This window comes from Aulonocara sp. 'chitande type north' Nkhata Bay, linkage group LG20 (genome assembly GCF_057382095.1).
Source record: "Aulonocara sp. 'chitande type north' Nkhata Bay isolate Kocher_YH1m ecotype deep benthic linkage group LG20, A_spYH_male_GT1.1, whole genome shotgun sequence".
Taxonomy (NCBI): Eukaryota; Metazoa; Chordata; class Actinopteri; order Cichliformes; family Cichlidae; genus Aulonocara; species Aulonocara sp. 'chitande type north' Nkhata Bay.
In genome coordinates this window covers 19939886-19967823 of record NC_141363.1, presented here as the reverse complement: position 1 = coordinate 19967823, position 27938 = coordinate 19939886, and the positions used below count along the sequence as shown (strand labels likewise).

The 27938-nt window shown below is 47.4% G+C and overlaps 1 protein-coding gene across 1 annotated transcript; it reads right to left on the bottom strand.

The window, feature by feature from the left end:
- Positions 1-2130: 2130 nt before the first annotated feature.
- Positions 2131-7546, bottom strand: LOC147305478 (galactose-specific lectin nattectin-like). Its single transcript, XM_086277778.1, has 10 exons — positions 7513-7546; positions 7017-7049; positions 5755-5856; positions 5308-5401; positions 5049-5143; positions 4909-4953; positions 3194-3279; positions 2935-3069; positions 2536-2644; positions 2131-2363 (listed from the first exon to the last, which is right to left on the bottom strand). The coding sequence occupies exons 1-10, from the start codon at positions 7544-7546 to the stop codon at positions 2278-2280; spliced, it is 819 nt and encodes a 272-aa protein (XP_086133904.1). The 3' UTR covers positions 2131-2277.
- Between the last annotated feature and the right edge of the window lie 20392 nt (positions 7547-27938).

Sequence of the window (27938 nt, the reverse complement as noted above, 5' to 3'; positions counted from 1 at the left end):
GCAGCTCGCCCAGTGTCAGCCAGGATTGGCTCAAGGCCCCCCCACGACCCTGAACTGGATCGTGGCTCGAGAAGATGGAGCCACAACACAAAACAGCCTTTTCTTTCTCAGACTGAGATGTTGAATCGGTTAAAGAAGGAAATCCTTTTAAAAGCTGCATAAATGCACCTCGGACTGTGGGACACCCCCCAGCATTCAGATCATCACAGGTGGTTAAAAGGCCTTCGGTCAACAAGCTGTGATCATCACTTTAACCATGACTGTTGTACAGTTTCATTAACCATCAGCGTTTATTCAGAATTATCACGATGTGACAGAAAAGAGACGTCGTGACCGCTGGCAGCTCGTCCTTCACGCGGAGCTTTGGTCATCGTCTCTGAAACACTCGGTTCAGCCGCAGTGTTTCACAGTCTTAACATACTGACACAAACACGAGCGCACGTTCACACGTTCACGTGCAGAAGTGAAGGACACGATAATCAAGCATAAACTAAAACAAGGTGGTTTTCACAGAATCACCCCGACGGGCCGAGTGAGGCCGTTCCACAGTCCAGGAGCTAAAAGTCCAACCGTGGTCGCCTCTGGATTTAAAATAAGAGTGTGGAGCAGGTGAAAGGCCCACGTCCAATCAGCAACAAGCGCTTAAATAAAGGCTCCGGCAGCGTTTGGATGGAGAACAGCAGCTGAGGTTATCTGTGAAACAGCTGCATGAACACTGTGACAGACGGATATCACATCCTGCTGTGAAAACACGTATCTGTGTGTTTGTGTGAAAGCTAGCAGCAAACCTCTGAATCATCATCAGGCTCCTCGGCTCTCTGCAGAGACAAGGAGCCGGAAACAGTGTTACAGAGTGACACGTTTGCAATTTCATTACATAAAAACAAAATGAATTCATCAGACAGCTGGAATAATGTGTCAGCAGCTCTGTTAAAAAGCGCAGAACTGAAAGAGATTCATAAGTTTCTCAAAGGAAGTCAATAAAACGAGGAAAGAGCCGAGCTGCTGTGTAACGGTGGAAGAAGTGCTGAGGAGGACGATCTACATCAGGGGCGTCAAACATAAGGTCTCGGGGCCAAAATTAGACGGGCGACTACTCCACCCACTGGATGGCTTTGGGAAATGTGATGGATGGGATACATTTTGCACTTTTGTGTTTCCATAAGTTTATAAGTTTCCCCCGCAGCCCTTCATGCTGCACCAGAGTAATAAAATCACAATTACTGAGAGTTTTTCCTCTGTAAACTATAGAAATGTCTGTTTCTTACAGCGGCTCAAACAACATTTTCTGTGAACAGAAACTTTGTTTAATAATTACAGGACAGTCTGGACAGACAGCTCCCAGAACTTCCTCTGTAATCACACATTTATTTCTTACAGTCGTGCTGACAGACGTCTTTACTGCAGCAGCATTTCTTCATCATGTAGAAAAACTGAGACGCTGCTGAAACGTCTTTTTCTTATGTTAAGATATCTCAGGATTAAATGTAGAGTTAAACTTGTTTAACTGACACAAAGACGACTTTCACTGGTCGATCAAAGCTGTATGTGGCCCACCATGTAAGATGACTTTGACATCTCTGATCCAGAAGGAAGTAATGAAATACAAATACTTTGTCAGTGTACTTTTACTCCCCACATTTGTACACACATTTCTGCACTTTCTACTGCTTACATGTTCAAAACAGACTCGTTACTTTTGCTTTGACACGTCTGAGGGGAGTTATGTTCTCACAGTTCCCACAAGTGCAAACAGCAGTTAAAGTGCTGAAGTGGAACCTGCTGCGCTTTTTGAACTGGGGACGAACAGACACGAGAACATAGCATGACACAGCACAGAGGAGGCACAGAGACAGGAACTATGAATAACAATGATATCAAAGGCTATTAATAATTCAGACACACAAAAAACTGGCTCACTGCAAACGTTGCATCAATTCACTGCGATATTTGCTTTTCTTTAGATTTAAAGTTAAGTTGTCAGCATCAGAAGTACTGATGGTGTATTTATGTCACACAGGTTTTTCCATCACAGCTGCAGGGAGACAGAAAGCATTTTGAGGTTTATTAAAATGATCAGATGATGATTTGAAGCATGAATGACTCACTTTCAGGTCAACATTTCAGTTCCTTTAAATTTTATTGAATTTATTTTCCTGTTTATTGTGATATGAAATCATATTTATCAACAGAATCCAGCAGTGATGTCATCGAGGCTTGACATCCTGCTGGAAGTGACATCAGCAGTGAGGCTGTGACATCATCATGTCAGACGTGTCAGGACACGAAGGAGCAGTTTGTGTCTCTGACACAAACAAACCCTCTCTGTGTGTTACATCCTTTGTCGTTGACATAATCTCCTCCTGTAAAGAATCAAAACAAAGAAATAAAATCAGAGGTCTGTGCTGTAAATGTTTTCTTCTTCTCTAATGTAAAAAGAACAAACACAGTTCTTATAAAGACCTAAGATCACATGACTTCAGTCAATATAAAAACCAAACACATTTCATCAACAGGCCCACTTTCAGTTTGTACCTCCATTGTTTATCTCCATACAATCTTGATCTCCAGAGTTGTCAGGTTGTCCATTACCCCAGTTTTTGAAGTCAAACTGGGAACCATCACTCCACTTCCACACAGTTTCCTGGAAGAATAAAGTTCAGTTTGTTCTGATGTACTTTGATGCATCTATGCTGAGAGTGCAGACATGAGACCTCTTACACCACTCGAACACAACGAAGGTTCATTTTGTTTGTGCAGGTAAAAAATGAAAAGAAAAGTCAAGTCAACAGCAACATCTGTCTCCAGGAACAAAGTCCTGATTAATCAGTCTGTCACATGTTGACCTTTGAATCAAACTGATGAATATGAAGAGAAACATATGAAATATCAGAAACAGCTGCAGCTCATCCTCTTTATCTGTGAAACACTTACAGTCTCTCTGTCGTTGCCTCCAACCCAAGCTGTCGGATACAACCCTGCTGCTGTGCGAGTGAGCTCTCTGATGAAGGTGTACTCAGCTGTGCTGTGGTATGAGGCCAGATTTCCACCGAGTGTCTGACAGGAACACTGAGGAGGAAGATGAGGTGCACAGAAGATGAAAAGTGTGAGAATGCATTTAAAATCAGTCAAAGACAGAAAGTCTTTATGTCATCAGTGATGCAGCGACAGCTGCTGTTATTTCCTGATGTACCTCAGCATCAGTCCAGGTCTTCATGCTGCTGTTAAAGATGAAACAGCGACCTCCAAACCGAGTCCAATCAGCAGGGCAGGAAGGAGCTGCAGCATGAACGCAAAGTTAAAAGGTCAATAATCAAATTAAAAATTCCTCAAAAGAAAAAATAACTTCTGAAACTTCACCATGAACTTCAGCTTAGAAAAGATTTAATAAGAAACACACATTTATTTATGTGTTAATTTTGTAACTGACTCACTGCAGCAGTGAATCTTTAGTGTGACACTGAGTGTAATTAATGTTTAATAATATTTTACTTTAGTTAATGTTCTAATTTTACAGCAGATGCCTCCACAGCGGGACAGAGAGATTCACATGTTTGTGTGATTTTGCATGTTTCACTTTTAACTTCTACTGATCACATCTGGGTCTTTAAAGCTGCAGAGCGTGAATGTTGACCCCCCATGATCCTCCGGTGGGTCCTGTTTAAGGTCGAGGTTTAAGTCTAACAGTGAGTGTGCTTTTACCATCAGGGCCTTTGACTGTGGAATGACCTGCCTGAGGAGAACAGGCTCCAACAATCACAAACCTCCTTTAAATTACTTAAAGCACATTTTAGAGAAAACAGGCTCCTAGCACAACCTGGGTCTCGAATGAAGTCGAGAGGAGACCGGGCACTTGCAACCGTGGCACCCAGACTCTGGAATAACCTCCCTGTTCATGTTCGTACTGCCGAGTCTATCACGTCTTAAAACTTATCTTTTTACATTGGCTTTTGGTTCTAACCAGTTGGCTGTTCTAGCTTGTTGTGTTGTTACCTATTGTTTGTTGTCCTGTTTTATTGTGTCTTTTAATTGTCTCCTGCTTTTACTGACTGTGAAACACTATTGTTGTTTGAATATGTGCTGTATAAATAAAATTTGATTTGATTTGAATAGTGCTTCAGCAACTACAGACACATTTAGAGATAAACAGTATCAGTGATGAATTCCAGTCTGGATTTAAACCGCGTCACAGCACCCAAACTGCCCTACTAGGAGTTTGCAACGACCTCCTTCTAATCGCTGACTCTGGGCGCTCTGCGGTCTTACTTCTATTAGATCTGACGTCACCTTTGACATGGTCGATCATGATATTCTTTTGGCAAGGTTAGAACATGTAGTTGGCCTTACAGGAAATGTTCTTTCATGGTTTAAATCATATCTTTCAGAGAAGTCCTTCTCTGTCACAGTGGGTAAACATTCCTCTTCTTCTGCCCCTGTTCGCTGTGGTGTGCCCCAGGGCTCGGTGCTGGGTCCTGTGTTGTTCTCTCTGTACATGCTGCCCCTGGGCTCCATTTTTGAAAAACATAATGTCTCTTTTCATTGCTGTGCTGATGATATTCAAATCTACCTCCACTTGACTGGGGATGTTTCATCTTCACTACATCCTCTGTGGGGATGTCAAAGACTGGTTACTATGTGACTCTCTTACCTTAAATGAAAAGAAGACGGAATTATTGTTTTTGATAGAAATATGCTTCTGGGACAACTGACTGGCACACTGGGGCCTGTTGCTAACCGCCTCACTGATGCTGTTAGGAATCTTGGAGTTTTCATGGATACTTCCTTCAAACTGGATCAACAGGTGTCCACTGTGTTAAAAAGTCGCTTCCATCAACTGCGCCAAATTTCTAAAGCTAAACATATTTTTACTGCAGGAAACGTACAAAGAAAGAGAAGCTGTGTTCTCACCACACTGAAGGTTTGCCTGAGATCCATGACATATTACACTTTGGCCTGAAACAGACACAGATCCCATAGAAACTGTAATCATTCATGTACAGATTGGGTTCATCAGTCATTTCTAATCACAGGTTTAACAGAGTCGTTACGTGGCAAGCAGTCGTAGGTGGTCTCCAGGTATTTGCAGACTCCAGGATCATAAGTAATGTTTGACTGTATGTCACACTCGGTTTTTCCATCACAGCTGCAGGGAGACAGAAACAGCTGGTTTTCAGCTCAAAGATATGAAACAAGTTACTTTCAGGTAATCATTTACTTCCTGTTAGTTTGAGTAAAGCTGTTCAACAGGTTTTAGTTTGTTTCTTCTTTTGAATCAAAGGCTCACTTCTACCATCCCACAGTGCTCACCTGTTCCTCACGTTGTTCAGAGCGTCACCGTGAGAGCAGATTACTTCACCTCCACATCTGTACTCAGCTGACCTCACAATGATCATTCCACCCACTGTTATACAGACACAGTATGAGAGAAAAGGAACAACTCAACACAACATGCAATAATCCAGGTTTCAGGCTTCAGTTTCAGACTCAGATGCTGCAGATCCATAAATAATGAGGATTGTACCTCTGTACACCACCACAGTGGATATTACATTAACTCTGATCAAGGAGGAAACTTTAAGTCAGTGTTTTTGTTTCTAATCTACATCAAATGTTTCTGAACTTTTATACACAGTCCAACATCCTCAGAGCTTTTTTTAAAGAATAAATGCACTGTTGGTTTGTTGATCAGGAAAATACAATTTAAACTGAAAATAAGCAGCTGTGTGAATTCTTGGACACTATTTTCCATCTTACCACAGCTCAGGCGATGAACACTGAGGCCGTTAGAGGTGACCACTCTCCCTGTGGATATGGGGGTCACAGGAGGAGGAACGGAAACTTGAGCTCTGATAAAGCCTGAAATAAAAAATAAATTGTACATTTCTGATAAATTAATGGGGAATGTGTTGATCATTTTCTTGCTGAAGGTGAAGCTACAGCTGGTCCCTCATCTTACTTTAGTTTTCCCTGATGGATGTGAAACACGGTTAGTGTCAGCGAAGCTTACAGTAACCTCTGTCTGCTGAAGCTGCTGGCTGATTTAGCTCCAGGGTGGACAACAAAGATCACAGTTTGTAAAGAGTGCAGAGACATAATATCTATCATGTTATTATCTATCTATATTCAACATTGCATCAATACATTTGTCAAAAAATGTCTCTCTGTGCAAAATGGGTTCAAAAACATAAACAGCTGTGGGATCCTGTTAGTCCGTGATTTGAACCGAGGGAACAAATCGTGGCAGGATCAGCCTGATGTTATTTGTATCCTGCTGTAACTTTACTGTATAAAGAGCAAACATCTCCAACATGTCAGGAGCAGTTAGTCATTACAACAAGTGTTTGAACTAAAGATCAAGAATGTGGGATCCTGTTTGTCTGTGATTTGAACAGCCCAGCGCTGCTCCCGACGCAGGGAAACCAGTTCTGCAGGGAGACCGACCTCAGCACCTGTGCAGGCGAAGCCAAAGGGCAGATTTGCTTCACCATATTTTCTCGTCTTTGGCTCAGAATGAAGTTGGTTTGGAAACATATTCAGCGACGCTTCATCTCCTGCTTTGCGTTTCTGTGGCCGCCCCGTGCTAGCAGTGTCCAAGCGTTTTGTATCCCCCCCCCCCCCCCCCTTTTCATACCCCCCTGCAATGGCTCTGTGCCCCCCTAGGGGGCGGACCCCACACTTTGAGAAGGTCTGCTTTAAATCAAAATTGATTTAAAGGATTGCAATCCAAAGCCTCTATCCCTGATTTCCTCACATGTCAACAAGGAGCCCCACAACATCCAGAACCCCCCCCCCCACCCGCCCAGCAGCCACCAGACAGGTTTCATTTCATTTTCACTGGGAACAGAAATAAGATTTTAAAAAGGTGTGTGTGAAGGATAGAGTTTAGATTTTAGATCACACAAATACAATATTTAGTAGTTACAGACAGAAGAAGAAGAGGTGAGCTCTAATAATGAGAAAGTTCACAGAAAGGCTCTTTGTGACCAGAATATAAGAAGCAGTAAAACAGCATTTACCTGAAGTGATGAGTGAACAGGTTGCTGCCAGCACTGAAAGAGACAGAAAGAAAGCTCAGTGTCAGACTGTGTGTTTGATATCAAGTTGAATTCACCTCAAAACATGAAACAGAAATGAAAAGCAAACAGGAGAAAGCTGCTGCTTTCATTCACACCTGGATTCTTTGGAAACTCTTTCTAAACAGCAGATTTCAATGACACATTTATTCTCTTCATCTTTCCAACTTTTGTCAATAAACTTATTTGTGTTGACAGTTTGACTTCAACTCTTCAAAGTAAATGATCAGCCATGAATTGCTCTCAGGACTCTGTGAAGCCTAACTGTCCTGCTGAGGTGATGCAAACATGTATTTAGGATGTTAGATGAACTGATCCAATAAAGCAGAAAGAAAAGCATGTCACAGTACAGCACAGTGGAAAGCTAGAAAAGGATTAGACTGAACATGTGCAGCTGATTTCATGTATAAATAAAGGATGATCAGTGTGTTGTACTCACACAGTGTGCTGCTGAGTCCGGAGCAGAGCATCATGTTAGGAGATCTGGATTACAGTGAAGAGCTGATGGAGGATCAAACACAGAGCTGCTGGATTTACTCTGTTTCAGTAACACCTGTGATGTACATGCAAAGCACAGCCAATGGAAAAGCAGAGTATCCTCCTTCTCACGTGCAGGATGTTGGATGTTTGGAATGGAAAAAGTATGAGAAAAAGAAAAAACCAGGATGTGAATAAACAACATGTAAAACAGGGTGCAGCAGGAACACAGCAGGAATATATTTGTATGGAAAATTTTCATATTTACATGGAACATCTCCACATGTCTCTCTGGTCAGAGACCACAAACGAGACAGTGTTTGTGATGCTGAGTCAACAGTATTATATTGTAAGTGTTTAAAGAGAGGTTTCCATTGACTGTGACTGTGTGAAGAACTGTTGAAAGTTCCTGAACAACACAACATGCCATTGTATGGCAGCTGCACCATTGTACACTATCTCTACTTTTAACTTTCCTTTTTGCTAAAGCATATAGTTGGGACCAAACACTCCAAACACAACAAGTAGGCCTGCAGAGCGAGAGCGAAGTGCTCTAATAGGGTGATATGGTACTACAAGGTCATTAAGATAAGATGGGGCCTGATTATTTAAGACCTTGTATGTGAGGAGCAGGATTTTACATTCAATTCTGGATTTAACAGGAAGCCAATTAAGGGAAGCCAATACAGGAGAAATACAGCATTTTGGATTAACTGAAGGCTTTTCAGTTAATCTGCTTCATGCATGGAGAGGGAGACATTGTCTAAGAGTTCTTCTGTCTCCTACTACCTGAACTGGGTCGAGGAACATCCTGGGACAGAGCTTATCCACCCGCTTCCTCTCAGCTGTAGATAAGCTGCTGTTCCAACAAACAACAACATAGAAGATGGCCGACAGCACCAGAGAGTCTAAAAAGGTCTTCAGGAGTTCCCCCTGCACTCCAAAAGATCTCAGTCTCCTCAGCAGGTAGAGTCTGTTCTGACTCCTGACTCAGTGTTGTCTTAAAGACATTCCTGCAATTTAATTGGCTACAAAGAGCTAGGTTGATCTGCATACCCAAGAAGTATGCGATGCCTTGTAACGATACCTTGAAGAAGCATTTAAAATATAAACAGAACTGGTCCCAGCGTGGAACCCTGAGGAACTCCATTATTAACCTGAGAATGTGAAGAAGACAAATTGGAGTCTGTTAGACAGACATCACTGAAGTCACTGCGGTGCAGAAACTTTAATACCTACTGCATGCTCTGATCTCTGTAGTAAAAGTTCATGGTCATCAGTATTGGTATCAGTATTTTTTTCACTCTAATAGTTAAGATTTTATTTGTGAAGAAATTCATGAATTCGTTAATAGCTGAGATTAAAGGAATGTTTGGAGCTCTGTTTGTCATCCTGGCTACAGACTCAAGTTTGTTCTTATTTTCTTAAAAATCAGTGATGAATAGTAAAATGGGGTAACGACGTTACGTGGGTAACGACAGCGAGACCTGGAGGGGCGTGATTGGGAGGAACGGCCTCCCTGATCTGAACCCGAGCGGTGCTTTGTTATTGGACTTCTGTGCTAATCACAGTTTGGCCATAACGAACACCCTGTTCGAACATAAGAGTGTCCATAAGTGCACGTGGCACCAGGACGCTCTAGGCCGTAGGTCGATGATCGATTTTGTAATCGTATCAGCAGACCTGCGACCATATGTTCTGGACACTCGGGTAAAGAGAGGGGCTGAGCTGTCAACTGATCACCACCTGGTGGTGAGTTGGATCAGGTGGCGGGGGAGGACGCTGGACAGACCTGGTGCACCTAAACGCGTAGTGAGGGTGTGCTGGGAACGTCTAGCAGAGGCCCCAGTCCGCAAGATCTTCAACGCACACCTCCGGCAGAGCTTCAACAGCATTCCGAGGGAGACTGGGGACATTGAGTCCGAATGGACCATGTTCAGCGTCTCCATTGCCGAAGCTGCTGCATTGAGCTGCGGCCGCAAGGTGGTTGGTGCCTGCCGTGGTGGTAATCCCCGAACCAAATGGTGGACACCAGAGGTGAAGGGAGCCACCAGGCTGAAGAAGGAGTCCTATCGGGCTTGGTTAGCCTGTGGGACTCCGGAGGCAGCCGACAGGTATTGACAGGCCAAGCGGAATGCGGCTCGGGCAGTGGCTGAAGCAAAAACTCGGGTGTGGGAGGAGTTCGGAGAGGCCATGGAAAAAGACTTTCGGACTGCCTCGAAGAGATTCTGGCAAACCGTCAGACGTCTCAGGAGGGGAAAGCGGTGCTCTACCTGCACTGTGTATAGTGCTGGCGGAGCGCTGCTGACGTCGACTGAGAAAATTGTCAGGCGGTGGAAGGAATACTTCGAGGACCTCCTTAATCCCACTGACACGTCTTCCGAGGAGGAAGCAGAGTCTGGGGATGAGGGGAATGACCCGCCAATTTCCGGGGGCGAGGTCACTGAGGCAGTTAAACAACTCCTTGGTGGCAGAGCCCCTGGTGTTGATGAGGTCCGCCCCGAGTTCCTGAAGGCTCTGGACGTTGTAGGGCTGTCCTGGTTGACACGCCTCTACAATGTTGCATGGAGATCAGGGGCAGTACCTGTGGACTGGCAGACCGGGGTGGTGGTCCCCATCTTTAAGAAGGGGGACCGGAGGGTGTGTTCCAACTACAGGGGGATCACACTCCTCAGCCTCCCTGGAAAAGTCTATGCCAGGGTGCTGGAAAGGAGAGTTCGTCCGTTAGTCGAACCTCGGATACAGGAGGAACAATGCGGTTTTCGTCCTGGTCGCGGAACACTGGACCAGCTCTTTATCCTCTCGAGGATACTTGAGGGTGCATGGGAGTTTGCCCAACCAGTCTACATGTGTATTGTGGACTTGGAGAAGGCATTCGACCGTGTCCCTCGGGGTGTCCTGTGGGAGGTGTTGCGGGAATATGGGGTGTCTGGCCCATTGCTACGGGCCATTCGATCCCTATACAACCGTTGCAAGAGCTTGGTTCGCATTGCCGGCAATAAGTCGGACTCGTTCCCGGTGGGTGATGGGCTCCGCCAGGGCTGCCCTTTGTCTCCGGTTCTGTTCATAATTTTTATGGACAGAATTTCTAGGCGCAGCCAAGTGGCGGAGGGCTTTCGCTTTGGTGGCCTCAGAATCTCATCTCGGATTTTTGCAGATGATGTGGTTCTGTTGGCTTCATCGGGTGAGGGCCTCCAGCTCGCACTGGAACGGTTCGCAGCCGAGTGTGAAGCAGCGGGAATGAGGATCAGCACCTCCAAATCTGAGGCCATGGTTCTCAGCCGGAAAAGGGTGGAGTGCCCACTCCGGGTCGGGGATGATGGGAGAAGGGAGCCGGAGATCGACAGACGGATTGGGGCTGCAGCTGCAGTAATGCGGACGCTGCACCGGTCCGTCGTGGTGAAGAGGGAGCTGAGTGTAAAAGCGAAGCTCTCAATTTACCGGTCGATCTACGTCCCTACCCTCACCTATGGCCACGAGCTGTGGGTAGTGACCGAAAGAACGAGATCGCGGATACAAGCGGCAGAAATGAGCTTCCTCCGAAGGGTGGCTGGCCTCTCCCTTAGAGACAGGGTGAGAAGTTCGGCCATCCGGGAGGGGCTCAGAGTAGAGCAGCTGCTGCTCCACATCGAAAGGAGCCAGCTGAGGTGGTTCGGGCATCTGACAAGGATGCCCCCTGGGCGCCTCCTGGGCGCCTCCTGGGTGAGGTGTTCCAGGCATGTCCCACCGGGAGGAGGCCCCGGGGCAGACCCAGGACACGCTGGAGAGATTATATCTCTCGGCTGGCCTGGGAACGCCTTGGTATTCCCCCGGATAAGCTGGAGGAGGTGGCTGGGGAGAGGGAGGTCTGGGCCTCTTTGCTTAGGCTGCTGCCCCCGCGACCCGGCCCCGGATAAAGCGGATGAAGATGGATGGATGGATGGATGGAATAGTAAAATGTTCTAGCTTTACTGAGAGCTTTTTTTAATAGAGTCACTTGGAGTGATTATTTTTCCAGGCTAAATGATGATCTTCTAAATTAGTAAGATGCCATTTCTGGACTTCCTGACCAACCGCCCCCAACATGTCCGGCTGGATAACCACTGCTCATCTACAATCACGATGAACACCGGTGTACCACAAGGCTGTGTGATGAGCCCTTTCCTCTACTCCCTCTTCACCCACGACTGCAGACCTGCTGATGGTTCCAACGCCATCATTAAGTTTGCAGATGACACCACGGTGAATGGCCTCATCAGTGACAATGATGAGGCCGCCTACAGGGAGGAGGTGGATCGTCTGGCTGAGTGGTGCGACAGAAACAACCTGCTGCTTAACACCGAGAAGACCAAGGAGCTCATCGTGGACTACAGGAGGAATGCTGACCCACATCCACCCATCCACATTAAGGGGACGGCTGTGGAGCGTGTGAGTAGCTTCAAGTTCCTGGGAGTCCACATCTCCGAGGATCTCACCTGGACGATCAACTGCTCCAAGCTGGTCAAGAAGGCTCACCAGCGCCTCTTCTTCTTGAGGACTCTGAGGAAGAACCACCTGTCCTCAGACATCCTGGTGAACTTCTATCGTTGCACCATCGAGAGCATCCTGACCAACTGTATAACAGTCTGGTACGGGAACTGCTCTGCCTTGGACCGGAAGGCGTTGCAGAGGGTCGTGAAAACTGCCCAGCGCATCGCCGGAGCACCACTTCCTGCCATAAAAGACATCTACAGGAAGTGGTATCTGAAAAGGGCTGGGAAAATCATCAAAGACCCCAGTCACCCATCACATGGACTCTTCACCCTCCTGCCCTCTGGGAAGCGCTACAGGAGCCTCCGGACTAAGACCACCAGGTACCGGAACAGCTTCTTCCCCACAGCTGTCAGACTCCTGAACTCTGCCTCCTGACATCTGACCCACGTTAACACATGGACTGGACATACACACACCCACAACCACCTACACACCTTTCTCACTCACTATGTGATAACCGACCTCTCTGCATTGAATCATATCTGTTATTAACCTCTGTCTCTCTTCCACAGCATGTCTTTATCCTGTCTTCCTTCTCTCACCCCAACCGGTCGCAGCAGATGGCCACGCCCCTCCCTGAGCCTGGCTCTGCCAGAGGTTTCTTCCTGTTAAAATGGAGTTTTTCCTTCCCACTGTCGCCAATGTGCTTGCTCATAGGGGGTCATATGATTCTTGGGATTTTCTCTTTTTACCATAGGATCTACTTTACAATATAAATTGCCTTGAGACGACTGCTGTTGTGATTTGGCGCTGTATAAATAAAATGTATTCAAACTCAACTGAATTGAAAGCTGAAGGCTCTGCTTCCCATTGTATGGAGTAATCACATGTAAACCAGCAGTCTGAGAGCGAAGTGCTCTATTTGTCATACGGCACTGTAAGGTCATTAGGATAAGATGGGGCCTGATTATTCAGGACCCACAAAGTCACTTGGAGGGATTATTTTTCCTGGTTAAATGATGATCTTCTAAATGAGTGCATTTCCTGTGCAGCTTTTTCCAAGACTCCTTTTTTTGTCGTGCAATGTTTGAATAAATCCTGTGATCTACATGCAAACCCATTGCCAGTTGACGGTAATAGACAGGGTGCGGCAGGAGTACAGCTGGGAACACATTTGTATGGAAAATATTCTGATTTGTATGGAAAATATTCTGATTTGCATTGAAAATCTTTGTTCTAACTCACAAAGGAGAAAGTGTTTCAGTCCATGGGTCAAAAGCTGTAATGAAATCAGCTCGTTGGAAAAACATCTGTTAGAGAGTGGACTCAGGCGCAGAGCTTAGAAATAGAGACAGTGCGTTTATTTACAGTGCAGCAAGGTGACAACAGTTCAAATGTGTGTGACCAAGTGGTCGGCGGGGTTCTAAAAGAAATAATAAAATGACAACGCCACCTAGGGGAATTCCACCCCCAGGAAATATATGTTTAAGAAAAATAGATAAAAAGAGGCCGCACAGATTCAAGGATGCACACTGAGGCAGGTTGGCTCCAATATTAAAACAGTTTTATTTATAGTAAAAGAAATAAAGAATAAAATATTAGGAGAACAAAATGTTGACAGTGCCCTAGAAGTACAATAAAACAATGTTGGAACTTGGACTTACCAGCAGCCATGGACCCAAAAGAAAATCACACAAAAAGAAAATCACTGCAGCCCACCCGGTGCTGTACAAAAGAAAGTGTGAAAGCGACCCACCACCTGAGGTCCCAGGGCCACTGGCACGTCCTCCGTTCACTGAAATAAAACAGAAAAATACGTTAAAGGAAGAAAAGGACGCTGAGCGTCTGGCTCGCTACACATCATAAAAAAACTAAAATACACTTTAATAACTTTAATAAAAGAAATCGCACACACACACACACACACACACACACACACACACACACACACACACACACACACACACACAGATCTTCAGTCATGTATCCTGTGCTTCACAGTAACTGTAATTTTATTGGTTGTATTTGTGTATATAACCCCCCACCCCCCACCCCTGTCCTGTATTTATTGTTCTTATTTGTCGCATCTGTGATTACAGCAAAAACATACACTCAACAAAAAAATAAAGGCAACACCTTTGTTACTGCTCCCATTCCCCATGGGATGGACGTAGAGACCTAAAATTCATTCCAGATACACAATATAACCATCCCTCCCAAACAGTGGTCACAAATCAGTCCAAATGTGTGGTAGTGGGCACATCTGCTATATTGAGATAATCCATCCCACCTCACAGGTGTGCCACATCAGGATGCTGATCTGACATCATGAGTAGTGCACAGGTGTACCTCAGACTGCCCACAACAAAAGGCCACCCTGGAATGTGCAGTTTTTTGACCTGACTCCAGCTCGTCGCCGTAACAGACTTGTGTGGGCAAATGCTCACATTCGATGGCGTCTGGCACGTTGGAGAGGTGTGCGCTTCACGGATGAATCATGGTTCACATTGTTCAGGGCAGATGGCAGCTGAGAATGTCCCAGTTCTTGCATGGCCAGCATACTCACCGGACATGTCACCCATTGAGCATGTTCGGGATGTGCTTGACCGGCGTATACGACAGCGTGTACCAGTTCCCACGAATATCCAACAACCTAAATAAAAATATATATATTACATCTTTTAATCATGTAAATTCCCTGCTCCTGTCATAGACGTGCACATGATGTCCAAAAAAATTACCAAGTCCAAAGTTCAAATGTTAAACGTCATATTGACGTCCAGGTTGGGTCATGGTTGGACGTCCAAATTGTAGATTAAGTTCAGATGATGGACCGGCAGACCAAATATTGAGAAGATCTTAACATCTATCCAACGTTCAATGTTTAGTGAATGTGCTTTAGCAAAAAGGAAAGTTTGAAGCCTGATCTTGAAAGTAGAGATAGTGTCTGTGTCCTGAATCCAAACTGGAAGCTGGTTCCACAGAAGAGGGGCCTGAAAACTGAAGGCTCTGCCTCCCATTCTACTTTTAAATACTCCAGGAACAACAAGTAGGCCTGCAGAGCGAGAGCGAAGTGCTCTAATAGGGTGATATGGTACTACAAGGTCATTAAGATAAGATGGGGCCTGATTATTTAAGACCTTGTATGTGAGGAGCAGGATTTTACATTCAATTCTGGATTTAACAGGAAGCCAATTAAGGGAAGCCAATACAGGAGAAATACAGCATTTTGGATTAACTGAAGGCTTTTCAGTTAATCTGCTTCATGCATGGAGAGGGAGACATTGTCTAAGAGTTCTTCTGTCTCCTACTACCTGAACTGGGTCGAGGAACATCCTGGGACAGAGCTTATCCACCCGCTTCCTCTCAGCTGTAGATAAGCTGCTGTTCCAACAAACAACAACATAGAAGATGGCCGACAGCACCAGAGAGTCTAAAAAGGTCTTCAGGAGTTCCCCCTGCACTCCAAAAGATCTCAGTCTCCTCAGCAGGTAGAGTCTGTTCTGACTCCTGACTCAGTGTTGTCTTAAAGACATTCCTGCAATTTAATTGGCTACAAAGAGCTAGGTTGATCTGCATACCCAAGAAGTATGCGATGCCTTGTAACGATACCTTGAAGAAGCATTTAAAATATAAACAGAACTGGTCCCAGCGTGGAACCCTGAGGAACTCCATTATTAACCTGAGAATGTGAAGAAGGCAAATTGGAGTCTGTTAGACAGACATCACTGAAGTCACTGCGGTGCAGAAACTTTAATACCTACTGCATGCTCTGATCTCTGTAGTAAAAGTTCATGGTCATCAGTATTGGTATCAGTATTTTTTTCACTCTAATAGTTAAGATTTTATTTGTGAAGAAATTCATGAATTCGTTAATAGCTGAGATTAAAGGAATGTTTGGAGCTCTGTTTGTCATCCTGGCTACAGACTCAAGTTTGTTCTTATTTTCTTAAAAATCAGTGATGAATAGTAAAATGGGGTAACGACGTTACGTGGGTAACGACAGCGAGACCTGGAGGGGCGTGATTGGGAGGAACGGCCTCCCTGATCTGAACCCGAGCGGTGCTTTGTTATTGGACTTCTGTGCTAATCACAGTTTGGCCATAACGAACACCCTGTTCGAACATAAGAGTGTCCATAAGTGCACGTGGCACCAGGACGCTCTAGGCCGTAGGTCGATGATCGATTTTGTAATCGTATCAGCAGACCTGCGACCATATGTTCTGGACACTCGGGTAAAGAGAGGGGCTGAGCTGTCAACTGATCACCACCTGGTGGTGAGTTGGATCAGGTGGCGGGGGAGGACGCTGGACAGACCTGGTGCACCTAAACGCGTAGTGAGGGTGTGCTGGGAACGTCTAGCAGAGGCCCCAGTCCGCAAGATCTTCAACGCACACCTCCGGCAGAGCTTCAACAGCATTCCGAGGGAGACTGGGGACATTGAGTCCGAATGGACCATGTTCAGCGTCTCCATTGCCGAAGCTGCTGCATTGAGCTGCGGCCGCAAGGTGGTTGGTGCCTGCCGTGGTGGTAATCCCCGAACCAAATGGTGGACACCAGAGGTGAAGGGAGCCACCAGGCTGAAGAAGGAGTCCTATCGGGCTTGGTTAGCCTGTGGGACTCCGGAGGCAGCCGACAGGTATTGACAGGCCAAGCGGAATGCGGCTCGGGCAGTGGCTGAAGCAAAAACTCGGGTGTGGGAGGAGTTCGGAGAGGCCATGGAAAAAGACTTTCGGACTGCCTCGAAGAGATTCTGGCAAACCGTCAGACGTCTCAGGAGGGGAAAGCGGTGCTCTACCTGCACTGTGTATAGTGCTGGCGGAGCGCTGCTGACGTCGACTGAGAAAATTGTCAGGCGGTGGAAGGAATACTTCGAGGACCTCCTTAATCCCACTGACACGTCTTCCGAGGAGGAAGCAGAGTCTGGGGATGAGGGGAATGACCCGCCAATTTCCGGGGGCGAGGTCACTGAGGCAGTTAAACAACTCCTTGGTGGCAGAGCCCCTGGTGTTGATGAGGTCCGCCCCGAGTTCCTGAAGGCTCTGGACGTTGTAGGGCTGTCCTGGTTGACACGCCTCTACAATGTTGCATGGAGATCAGGGGCAGTACCTGTGGACTGGCAGACCGGGGTGGTGGTCCCCATCTTTAAGAAGGGGGACCGGAGGGTGTGTTCCAACTACAGGGGGATCACACTCCTCAGCCTCCCTGGAAAAGTCTATGCCAGGGTGCTGGAAAGGAGAGTTCGTCCGTTAGTCGAACCTCGGATACAGGAGGAACAATGCGGTTTTCGTCCTGGTCGCGGAACACTGGACCAGCTCTTTATCCTCTCGAGGATACTTGAGGGTGCATGGGAGTTTGCCCAACCAGTCTACATGTGTATTGTGGACTTGGAGAAGGCATTCGACCGTGTCCCTCGGGGTGTCCTGTGGGAGGTGTTGCGGGAATATGGGGTGTCTGGCCCATTGCTACGGGCCATTCGATCCCTATACAACCGTTGCAAGAGCTTGGTTCGCATTGCCGGCAATAAGTCGGACTCGTTCCCGGTGGGTGATGGGCTCCGCCAGGGCTGCCCTTTGTCTCCGGTTCTGTTCATAATTTTTATGGACAGAATTTCTAGGCGCAGCCAAGTGGCGGAGGGCTTTCGCTTTGGTGGCCTCAGAATCTCATCTCGGATTTTTGCAGATGATGTGGTTCTGTTGGCTTCATCGGGTGAGGGCCTCCAGCTCGCACTGGAACGGTTCGCAGCCGAGTGTGAAGCAGCGGGAATGAGGATCAGCACCTCCAAATCTGAGGCCATGGTTCTCAGCCGGAAAAGGGTGGAGTGCCCACTCCGGGTCGGGGATGAGTTCCTGCCCCAAGTGGAGGAGTTCAAGTATCTCGGGGTCTTGTTCGCGAGTGATGGGAGAAGGGAGCCGGAGATCGACAGACGGATTGGGGCTGCAGCTGCAGTAATGCGGACGCTGCACCGGTCCGTCGTGGTGAAGAGGGAGCTGAGTGTAAAAGCGAAGCTCTCAATTTACCGGTCGATCTACGTCCCTACCCTCACCTATGGCCACGAGCTGTGGGTAGTGACCGAAAGAACGAGATCGCGGATACAAGCGGCAGAAATGAGCTTCCTCCGAAGGGTGGCTGGCCTCTCCCTTAGAGACAGGGTGAGAAGTTCGGCCATCCGGGAGGGGCTCAGAGTAGAGCAGCTGCTGCTCCACATCGAAAGGAGCCAGCTGAGGTGGTTCGGGCATCTGACAAGGATGCCCCCTGGGCGCCTCCTGGGCGCCTCCTGGGTGAGGTGTTCCAGGCATGTCCCACCGGGAGGAGGCCCCGGGGCAGACCCAGGACACGCTGGAGAGATTATATCTCTCGGCTGGCCTGGGAACGCCTTGGTATTCCCCCGGATAAGCTGGAGGAGGTGGCTGGGGAGAGGGAGGTCTGGGCCTCTTTGCTTAGGCTGCTGCCCCCGCGACCCGGCCCCGGATAAAGCGGATGAAGATGGATGGATGGATGGATGGAATAGTAAAATGTTCTAGCTTTACTGAGAGCTTTTTTTAATAGAGTCACTTGGAGTGATTATTTTTCCAGGCTAAATGATGATCTTCTAAATTAGTAAGATGCCATTTCTGGACTTCCTGACCAACCGCCCCCAACATGTCCGGCTGGATAACCACTGCTCATCTACAATCACGATGAACACCGGTGTACCACAAGGCTGTGTGATGAGCCCTTTCCTCTACTCCCTCTTCACCCACGACTGCAGACCTGCTGATGGTTCCAACGCCATCATTAAGTTTGCAGATGACACCACGGTGAATGGCCTCATCAGTGACAATGATGAGGCCGCCTACAGGGAGGAGGTGGATCGTCTGGCTGAGTGGTGCGACAGAAACAACCTGCTGCTTAACACCGAGAAGACCAAGGAGCTCATCGTGGACTACAGGAGGAATGCTGACCCACATCCACCCATCCACATTAAGGGGACGGCTGTGGAGCGTGTGAGTAGCTTCAAGTTCCTGGGAGTCCACATCTCCGAGGATCTCACCTGGACGACCAACTGCTCCAAGCTGGTCAAGAAGGCTCACCAGCGCCTCTTCTTCTTGAGGACTCTGAGGAAGAACCACCTGTCCTCAGACATCCTGGTGAACTTCTATCGTTGCACCATCGAGAGCATCCTGACCAACTGTATAACAGTCTGGTACGGGAACTGCTCTGCCTCGGACCGGAAGGCGTTGCAGAGGGTCGTGAAAACTGCCCAGCGCATCGCCGGAGCACCACTTCCTGCCATAAAAGACATCTACAGGAAGTGGTATCTGAAAAGGGCTGGGAAAATCATCAAAGACCCCAGTCACCCATCACATGGACTCTTCACCCTCCTGCCCTCTGGGAAGCGCTACAGGAGCCTCCGGACTAAGACCACCAGGTACCGGAACAGCTTCTTCCCCACAGCTGTCAGACTCCTGAACTCTGCCTCCTGACATCTGACCCACGTTAACACATGGACTGGACATACACACACCCACAACCACCTACACACCTTTCTCACTCACTATGTGATAACCGACCTCTCTGCATTGAATCATATCTGTTATTAACCTCTGTCTCTCTTCCACAGCATGTCTTTATCCTGTCTTCCTTCTCTCACCCCAACCGGTCGCAGCAGATGGCCACGCCCCTCCCTGAGCCTGGCTCTGCCAGAGGTTTCTTCCTGTTAAAATGGAGTTTTTCCTTCCCACTGTCGCCAATGTGCTTGCTCATAGGGGGTCATATGATTCTTGGGATTTTCTCTTTTTACCATAGGATCTACTTTACAATATAAATTGCCTTGAGACGACTGCTGTTGTGATTTGGCGCTGTATAAATAAAATGTATTCAAACTCAACTGAATTGAAAGCTGAAGGCTCTGCTTCCCATTGTATGGAGTAATCACATGTAAACCAGCAGTCTGAGAGCGAAGTGCTCTATTTGTCATACGGCACTGTAAGGTCATTAGGATAAGATGGGGCCTGATTATTCAGGACCCACAAAGTCACTTGGAGGGATTATTTTTCCTGGTTAAATGATGATCTTCTAAATGAGTGCATTTCCTGTGCAGCTTTTTCCAAGACTCCTTTTTTTGTCGTGCAATGTTTGAATAAATCCTGTGATCTACATGCAAACCCATTGCCAGTTGACGGTAATAGACAGGGTGCGGCAGGAGTACAGCTGGGAACACATTTGTATGGAAAATATTCTGATTTGTATGGAAAATATTCTGATTTGCATTGAAAATCTTTGTTCTAACTCACAAAGGAGAAAGTGTTTCAGTCCATGGGTCAAAAGCTGTAATGAAATCAGCTCGTTGGAAAAACATCTGTTAGAGAGTGGACTCAGGCGCAGAGCTTAGAAATAGAGACAGTGCGTTTATTTACAGTGCAGCAAGGTGACAACAGTTCAAATGTGTGTGACCAAGTGGTCGGCGGGGTTCTAAAAGAAATAATAAAATGACAACGCCACCTAGGGGAATTCCACCCCCAGGAAATATATGTTTAAGAAAAATAGATAAAAAGAGGCCGCACAGATTCAAGGATGCACACTGAGGCAGGTTGGCTCCAATATTAAAACAGTTTTATTTATAGTAAAAGAAATAAAGAATAAAATATTAGGAGAACAAAATGTTGACAGTGCCCTAGAAGTACAATAAAACAATGTTGGAACTTGGACTTACCAGCAGCCGTGGACCCAAAAGAAAATCACACAAAAAGAAAATCACTGCAGCCCACCCGGTGCTGTACAAAAGAAAGTGTGAAAGCGACCCACCACCTGAGGTCCCAGGGCCACTGGCACGTCCTCCGTTCACTGAAATAAAACAGAAAAATACGTTAAAGGAAGAAAAGGACGCTGAGCGTCTGGCTCGCTACACATCATAAAAAAACTAAAATACACTTTAATAACTTTAATAAAAGAAATCGCACACACACACACACACACACACACACACACACACACACACACACACACACACACGCACACACACACAGATCTTCAGTCATGTATCCTGTGCTTCACAGTAACTGTAATTTTATTGGTTGTATTTGTGTATATAACCCCCCACCCCCCACCCCTGTCCTGTATTTATTGTTCTTATTTGTCGCATCTGTGATTACAGCAAAAACATACACTCAACAAAAATATAAAGGCAACACCTTTGTTACTGCTCCCATTCCCCATGGGATGGACGTAGAGACCTAAAATTCATTCCAGATACACAATATAACCATCCCTCCCAAACAGTGGTCACAAATCAGTCCAAATGTGTGGTAGTGGGCACATCTGCTATATTGAGATAATCCATCCCACCTCACAGGTGTGCCACATCAGGATGCTGATCTGACATCATGAGTAGTGCACAGGTGTACCTCAGACTGCCCACAACAAAAGGCCACCCTGGAATGTGCAGTTTTTTGACCTGACTCCAGCTCGTCGCCGTAACAGACTTGTGTGGGCAAATGCTCACATTCGATGGCGTCTGGCACGTTGGAGAGGTGTGCGCTTCACGGATGAATCATGGTTCACATTGTTCAGGGCAGATGGCAGCTGAGAATGTCCCAGTTCTTGCATGGCCAGCATACTCACCGGACATGTCACCCATTGAGCATGTTCGGGATGTGCTTGACCGGCGTATACGACAGCGTGTACCAGTTCCCACGAATATCCAACAACCTAAATAAAAATATATATATTACATCTTTTAATCATGTAAATTCCCTGCTCCTGTCATAGACGTGCACATGATGTCCAAAAAAATTACCAAGTCCAAAGTTCAAATGTTAAACGTCATATTGACGTCCAGGTTGGGTCATGGTTGGACGTCCAAATTGTAGATTAAGTTCAGATGATGGACCGGCAGACCAAATATTGAGAAGATCTTAACATCTATCCAACGTTCAATGTTTAGTGAATGTGCTTTAGCAAAAAGGAAAGTTTGAAGCCTGATCTTGAAAGTAGAGATAGTGTCTGTGTCCTGAATCCAAACTGGAAGCTGGTTCCACAGAAGAGGGGCCTGAAAACTGAAGGCTCTGCCTCCCATTCTACTTTTAAATACTCCAGGAACAACAAGTAGGCCTGCAGAGCGAGAGCGAAGTGCTCTAATAGGGTGATATGGTACTACAAGGTCATTAAGATAAGATGGGGCCTGATTATTTAAGACCTTGTATGTGAGGAGCAGGATTTTACATTCAATTCTGGATTTAACAGGAAGCCAATTAAGGGAAGCCAATACAGGAGAAATACAGCATTTTGGATTAACTGAAGGCTTTTCAGTTAATCTGCTTCATGCATGGAGAGGGAGACATTGTCTAAGAGTTCTTCTGTCTCCTACTACCTGAACTGGGTCGAGGAACATCCTGGGACAGAGCTTATCCACCCGCTTCCTCTCAGCTGTAGATAAGCTGCTGTTCCAACAAACAACAACATAGAAGATGGCCGACAGCACCAGAGAGTCTAAAAAGGTCTTCAGGAGTTCCCCCTGCACTCCAAAAGATCTCAGTCTCCTCAGCAGGTAGAGTCTGTTCTGACTCCTGACTCAGTGTTGTCTTAAAGACATTCCTGCAATTTAATTGGCTACAAAGAGCTAGGTTGATCTGCATACCCAAGAAGTATGCGATGCCTTGTAACGATACCTTGAAGAAGCATTTAAAATATAAACAGAACTGGTCCCAGCGTGGAACCCTGAGGAACTCCATTATTAACCTGAGAATGTGAAGAAGGCAAATTGGAGTCTGTTAGACAGACATCACTGAAGTCACTGCGGTGCAGAAACTTTAATACCTACTGCATGCTCTGATCTCTGTAGTAAAAGTTCATGGTCATCAGTATTGGTATCAGTATTTTTTTCACTCTAATAGTTAAGATTTTATTTGTGAAGAAATTCATGAATTCGTTAATAGCTGAGATTAAAGGAATGTTTGGAGCTCTGTTTGTCATCCTGGCTACAGACTCAAGTTTGTTCTTATTTTCTTAAAAATCAGTGATGAATAGTAAAATGGGGTAACGACGTTACGTGGGTAACGACAGCGAGACCTGGAGGGGCGTGATTGGGAGGAACGGCCTCCCTGATCTGAACCCGAGCGGTGCTTTGTTATTGGACTTCTGTGCTAATCACAGTTTGGCCATAACGAACACCCTGTTCGAACATAAGAGTGTCCATAAGTGCACGTGGCACCAGGACGCTCTAGGCCGTAGGTCGATGATCGATTTTGTAATCGTATCAGCAGACCTGCGACCATATGTTCTGGACACTCGGGTAAAGAGAGGGGCTGAGCTGTCAACTGATCACCACCTGGTGGTGAGTTGGATCAGGTGGCGGGGGAGGACGCTGGACAGACCTGGTGCACCTAAACGCGTAGTGAGGGTGTGCTGGGAACGTCTAGCAGAGGCCCCAGTCCGCAAGATCTTCAACGCACACCTCCGGCAGAGCTTCAACAGCATTCCGAGGGAGACTGGGGACATTGAGTCCGAATGGACCATGTTCAGCGTCTCCATTGCCGAAGCTGCTGCATTGAGCTGCGGCCGCAAGGTGGTTGGTGCCTGCCGTGGTGGTAATCCCCGAACCAAATGGTGGACACCAGAGGTGAAGGGAGCCACCAGGCTGAAGAAGGAGTCCTATCGGGCTTGGTTAGCCTGTGGGACTCCGGAGGCAGCCGACAGGTATTGACAGGCCAAGCGGAATGCGGCTCGGGCAGTGGCTGAAGCAAAAACTCGGGTGTGGGAGGAGTTCGGAGAGGCCATGGAAAAAGACTTTCGGACTGCCTCGAAGAGATTCTGGCAAACCGTCAGACGTCTCAGGAGGGGAAAGCGGTGCTCTACCTGCACTGTGTATAGTGCTGGCGGAGCGCTGCTGACGTCGACTGAGAAAATTGTCAGGCGGTGGAAGGAATACTTCGAGGACCTCCTTAATCCCACTGACACGTCTTCCGAGGAGGAAGCAGAGTCTGGGGATGAGGGGAATGACCCGCCAATTTCCGGGGGCGAGGTCACTGAGGCAGTTAAACAACTCCTTGGTGGCAGAGCCCCTGGTGTTGATGAGGTCCGCCCCGAGTTCCTGAAGGCTCTGGACGTTGTAGGGCTGTCCTGGTTGACACGCCTCTACAATGTTGCATGGAGATCAGGGGCAGTACCTGTGGACTGGCAGACCGGGGTGGTGGTCCCCATCTTTAAGAAGGGGGACCGGAGGGTGTGTTCCAACTACAGGGGGATCACACTCCTCAGCCTCCCTGGAAAAGTCTATGCCAGGGTGCTGGAAAGGAGAGTTCGTCCGTTAGTCGAACCTCGGATACAGGAGGAACAATGCGGTTTTCGTCCTGGTCGCGGAACACTGGACCAGCTCTTTATCCTCTCGAGGATACTTGAGGGTGCATGGGAGTTTGCCCAACCAGTCTACATGTGTATTGTGGACTTGGAGAAGGCATTCGACCGTGTCCCTCGGGGTGTCCTGTGGGAGGTGTTGCGGGAATATGGGGTGTCTGGCCCATTGCTACGGGCCATTCGATCCCTATACAACCGTTGCAAGAGCTTGGTTCGCATTGCCGGCAATAAGTCGGACTCGTTCCCGGTGGGTGATGGGCTCCGCCAGGGCTGCCCTTTGTCTCCGGTTCTGTTCATAATTTTTATGGACAGAATTTCTAGGCGCAGCCAAGTGGCGGAGGGCTTTCGCTTTGGTGGCCTCAGAATCTCATCTCGGATTTTTGCAGATGATGTGGTTCTGTTGGCTTCATCGGGTGAGGGCCTCCAGCTCGCACTGGAACGGTTCGCAGCCGAGTGTGAAGCAGCGGGAATGAGGATCAGCACCTCCAAATCTGAGGCCATGGTTCTCAGCCGGAAAAGGGTGGAGTGCCCACTCCGGGTCGGGGATGAGTTCCTGCCCCAAGTGGAGGAGTTCAAGTATCTCGGGGTCTTGTTCGCGAGTGATGGGAGAAGGGAGCCGGAGATCGACAGACGGATTGGGGCTGCAGCTGCAGTAATGCGGACGCTGCACCGGTCCGTCGTGGTGAAGAGGGAGCTGAGTGTAAAAGCGAAGCTCTCAATTTACCGGTCGATCTACGTCCCTACCCTCACCTATGGCCACGAGCTGTGGGTAGTGACCGAAAGAACGAGATCGCGGATACAAGCGGCAGAAATGAGCTTCCTCCGAAGGGTGGCTGGCCTCTCCCTTAGAGACAGGGTGAGAAGTTCGGCCATCCGGGAGGGGCTCAGAGTAGAGCAGCTGCTGCTCCACATCGAAAGGAGCCAGCTGAGGTGGTTCGGGCATCTGACAAGGATGCCCCCTGGGCGCCTCCTGGGCGCCTCCTGGGTGAGGTGTTCCAGGCATGTCCCACCGGGAGGAGGCCCCGGGGCAGACCCAGGACACGCTGGAGAGATTATATCTCTCGGCTGGCCTGGGAACGCCTTGGTATTCCCCCGGATAAGCTGGAGGAGGTGGCTGGGGAGAGGGAGGTCTGGGCCTCTTTGCTTAGGCTGCTGCCCCCGCGACCCGGCCCCGGATAAAGCGGATGAAGATGGATGGATGGATGGATGGAATAGTAAAATGTTCTAGCTTTACTGAGAGCTTTTTTTAATAGAGTCACTTGGAGTGATTATTTTTCCAGGCTAAATGATGATCTTCTAAATTAGTAAGATGCCATTTCTGGACTTCCTGACCAACCGCCCCCAACATGTCCGGCTGGATAACCACTGCTCATCTACAATCACGATGAACACCGGTGTACCACAAGGCTGTGTGATGAGCCCTTTCCTCTACTCCCTCTTCACCCACGACTGCAGACCTGCTGATGGTTCCAACGCCATCATTAAGTTTGCAGATGACACCACGGTGAATGGCCTCATCAGTGACAATGATGAGGCCGCCTACAGGGAGGAGGTGGATCGTCTGGCTGAGTGGTGCGACAGAAACAACCTGCTGCTTAACACCGAGAAGACCAAGGAGCTCATCGTGGACTACAGGAGGAATGCTGACCCACATCCACCCATCCACATTAAGGGGACGGCTGTGGAGCGTGTGAGTAGCTTCAAGTTCCTGGGAGTCCACATCTCCGAGGATCTCACCTGGACGACCAACTGCTCCAAGCTGGTCAAGAAGGCTCACCAGCGCCTCTTCTTCTTGAGGACTCTGAGGAAGAACCACCTGTCCTCAGACATCCTGGTGAACTTCTATCGTTGCACCATCGAGAGCATCCTGACCAACTGTATAACAGTCTGGTACGGGAACTGCTCTGCCTCGGACCGGAAGGCGTTGCAGAGGGTCGTGAAAACTGCCCAGCGCATCGCCGGAGCACCACTTCCTGCCATAAAAGACATCTACAGGAAGTGGTATCTGAAAAGGGCTGGGAAAATCATCAAAGACCCCAGTCACCCATCACATGGACTCTTCACCCTCCTGCCCTCTGGGAAGCGCTACAGGAGCCTCCGGACTAAGACCACCAGGTACCGGAACAGCTTCTTCCCCACAGCTGTCAGACTCCTGAACTCTGCCTCCTGACATCTGACCCACGTTAACACATGGACTGGACATACACACACCCACAACCACCTACACACCTTTCTCACTCACTATGTGATAACCGACCTCTCTGCATTGAATCATATCTGTTATTAACCTCTGTCTCTCTTCCACAGCATGTCTTTATCCTGTCTTCCTTCTCTCACCCCAACCGGTCGCAGCAGATGGCCACGCCCCTCCCTGAGCCTGGCTCTGCCAGAGGTTTCTTCCTGTTAAAATGGAGTTTTTCCTTCCCACTGTCGCCAATGTGCTTGCTCATAGGGGGTCATATGATTCTTGGGATTTTCTCTTTTTACCATAGGATCTACTTTACAATATAAATTGCCTTGAGACGACTGCTGTTGTGATTTGGCGCTGTATAAATAAAATGTATTCAAACTCAACTGAATTGAAAGCTGAAGGCTCTGCTTCCCATTGTATGGAGTAATCACATGTAAACCAGCAGTCTGAGAGCGAAGTGCTCTATTTGTCATACGGCACTGTAAGGTCATTAGGATAAGATGGGGCCTGATTATTCAGGACCCACAAAGTCACTTGGAGGGATTATTTTTCCTGGTTAAATGATGATCTTCTAAATGAGTGCATTTCCTGTGCAGCTTTTTCCAAGACTCCTTTTTTTGTCGTGCAATGTTTGAATAAATCCTGTGATCTACATGCAAAGCCATTGCCAGTTGACGGTAATAGACAGGGTGCGGCAGGAGTACAGCTGGGAACACATTTGTATGGAAAATATTCTGATTTGTATGGAAAATATTCTGATTTGCATTGAAAATCTTTGTTCTAACTCACAAAGGAGAAAGTGTTTCAGTCCATGGGTCAAAAGCTGTAATGAAATCAGCTCGTTGGAAAAACATCTGTTAGAGAGTGGACTCAGGCGCAGAGCTTAGAAATAGAGACAGTGCGTTTATTTACAGTGCAGCAAGGTGACAACAGTTCAAATGTGTGTGACCAAGTGGTCGGCGGGGTTCTAAAAGAAATAATAAAATGACAACGCCACCTAGGGGAATTCCACCCCCAGGAAATATATGTTTAAGAAAAATAGATAAAAAGAGGCCGCACAGATTCAAGGATGCACACTGAGGCAGGTTGGCTCCAATATTAAAACAGTTTTATTTATAGTAAAAGAAATAAAGAATAAAATATTAGGAGAACAAAATGTTGACAGTGCCCTAGAAGTACAATAAAACAATGTTGGAACTTGGACTTACCAGCAGCCGTGGACCCAAAAGAAAATCACACAAAAAGAAAATCACTGCAGCCCACCCGGTGCTGTACAAAAGAAAGTGTGAAAGCGACCCACCACCTGAGGTCCCAGGGCCACTGGCACGTCCTCCGTTCACTGAAATAAAACAGAAAAATACGTTAAAGGAAGAAAAGGACGCTGAGCGTCTGGCTCGCTACACATCATAAAA

Bases quoted from the DNA above. Each gene is read 5' to 3' on its own strand.
- LOC147305478 (XM_086277778.1), bottom strand. From the start codon at position 7,546: ATGATGCTCTGCTCCGGACTCAGCAGCACACTGT. The intron at 7,050-7,512 runs GTGAGTACAACA...TGTCTCTTTCAG, and splicing joins CGGACTCAGCAGCACACTGT to TGCTGGCAGCAACCTGTTCA. The intron at 2,645-2,934 runs GTAAGTGTTTCA...TTATTCTTCCAG, and splicing joins GAGGCAACGACAGAGAGACT to GAAACTGTGTGGAAGTGGAG.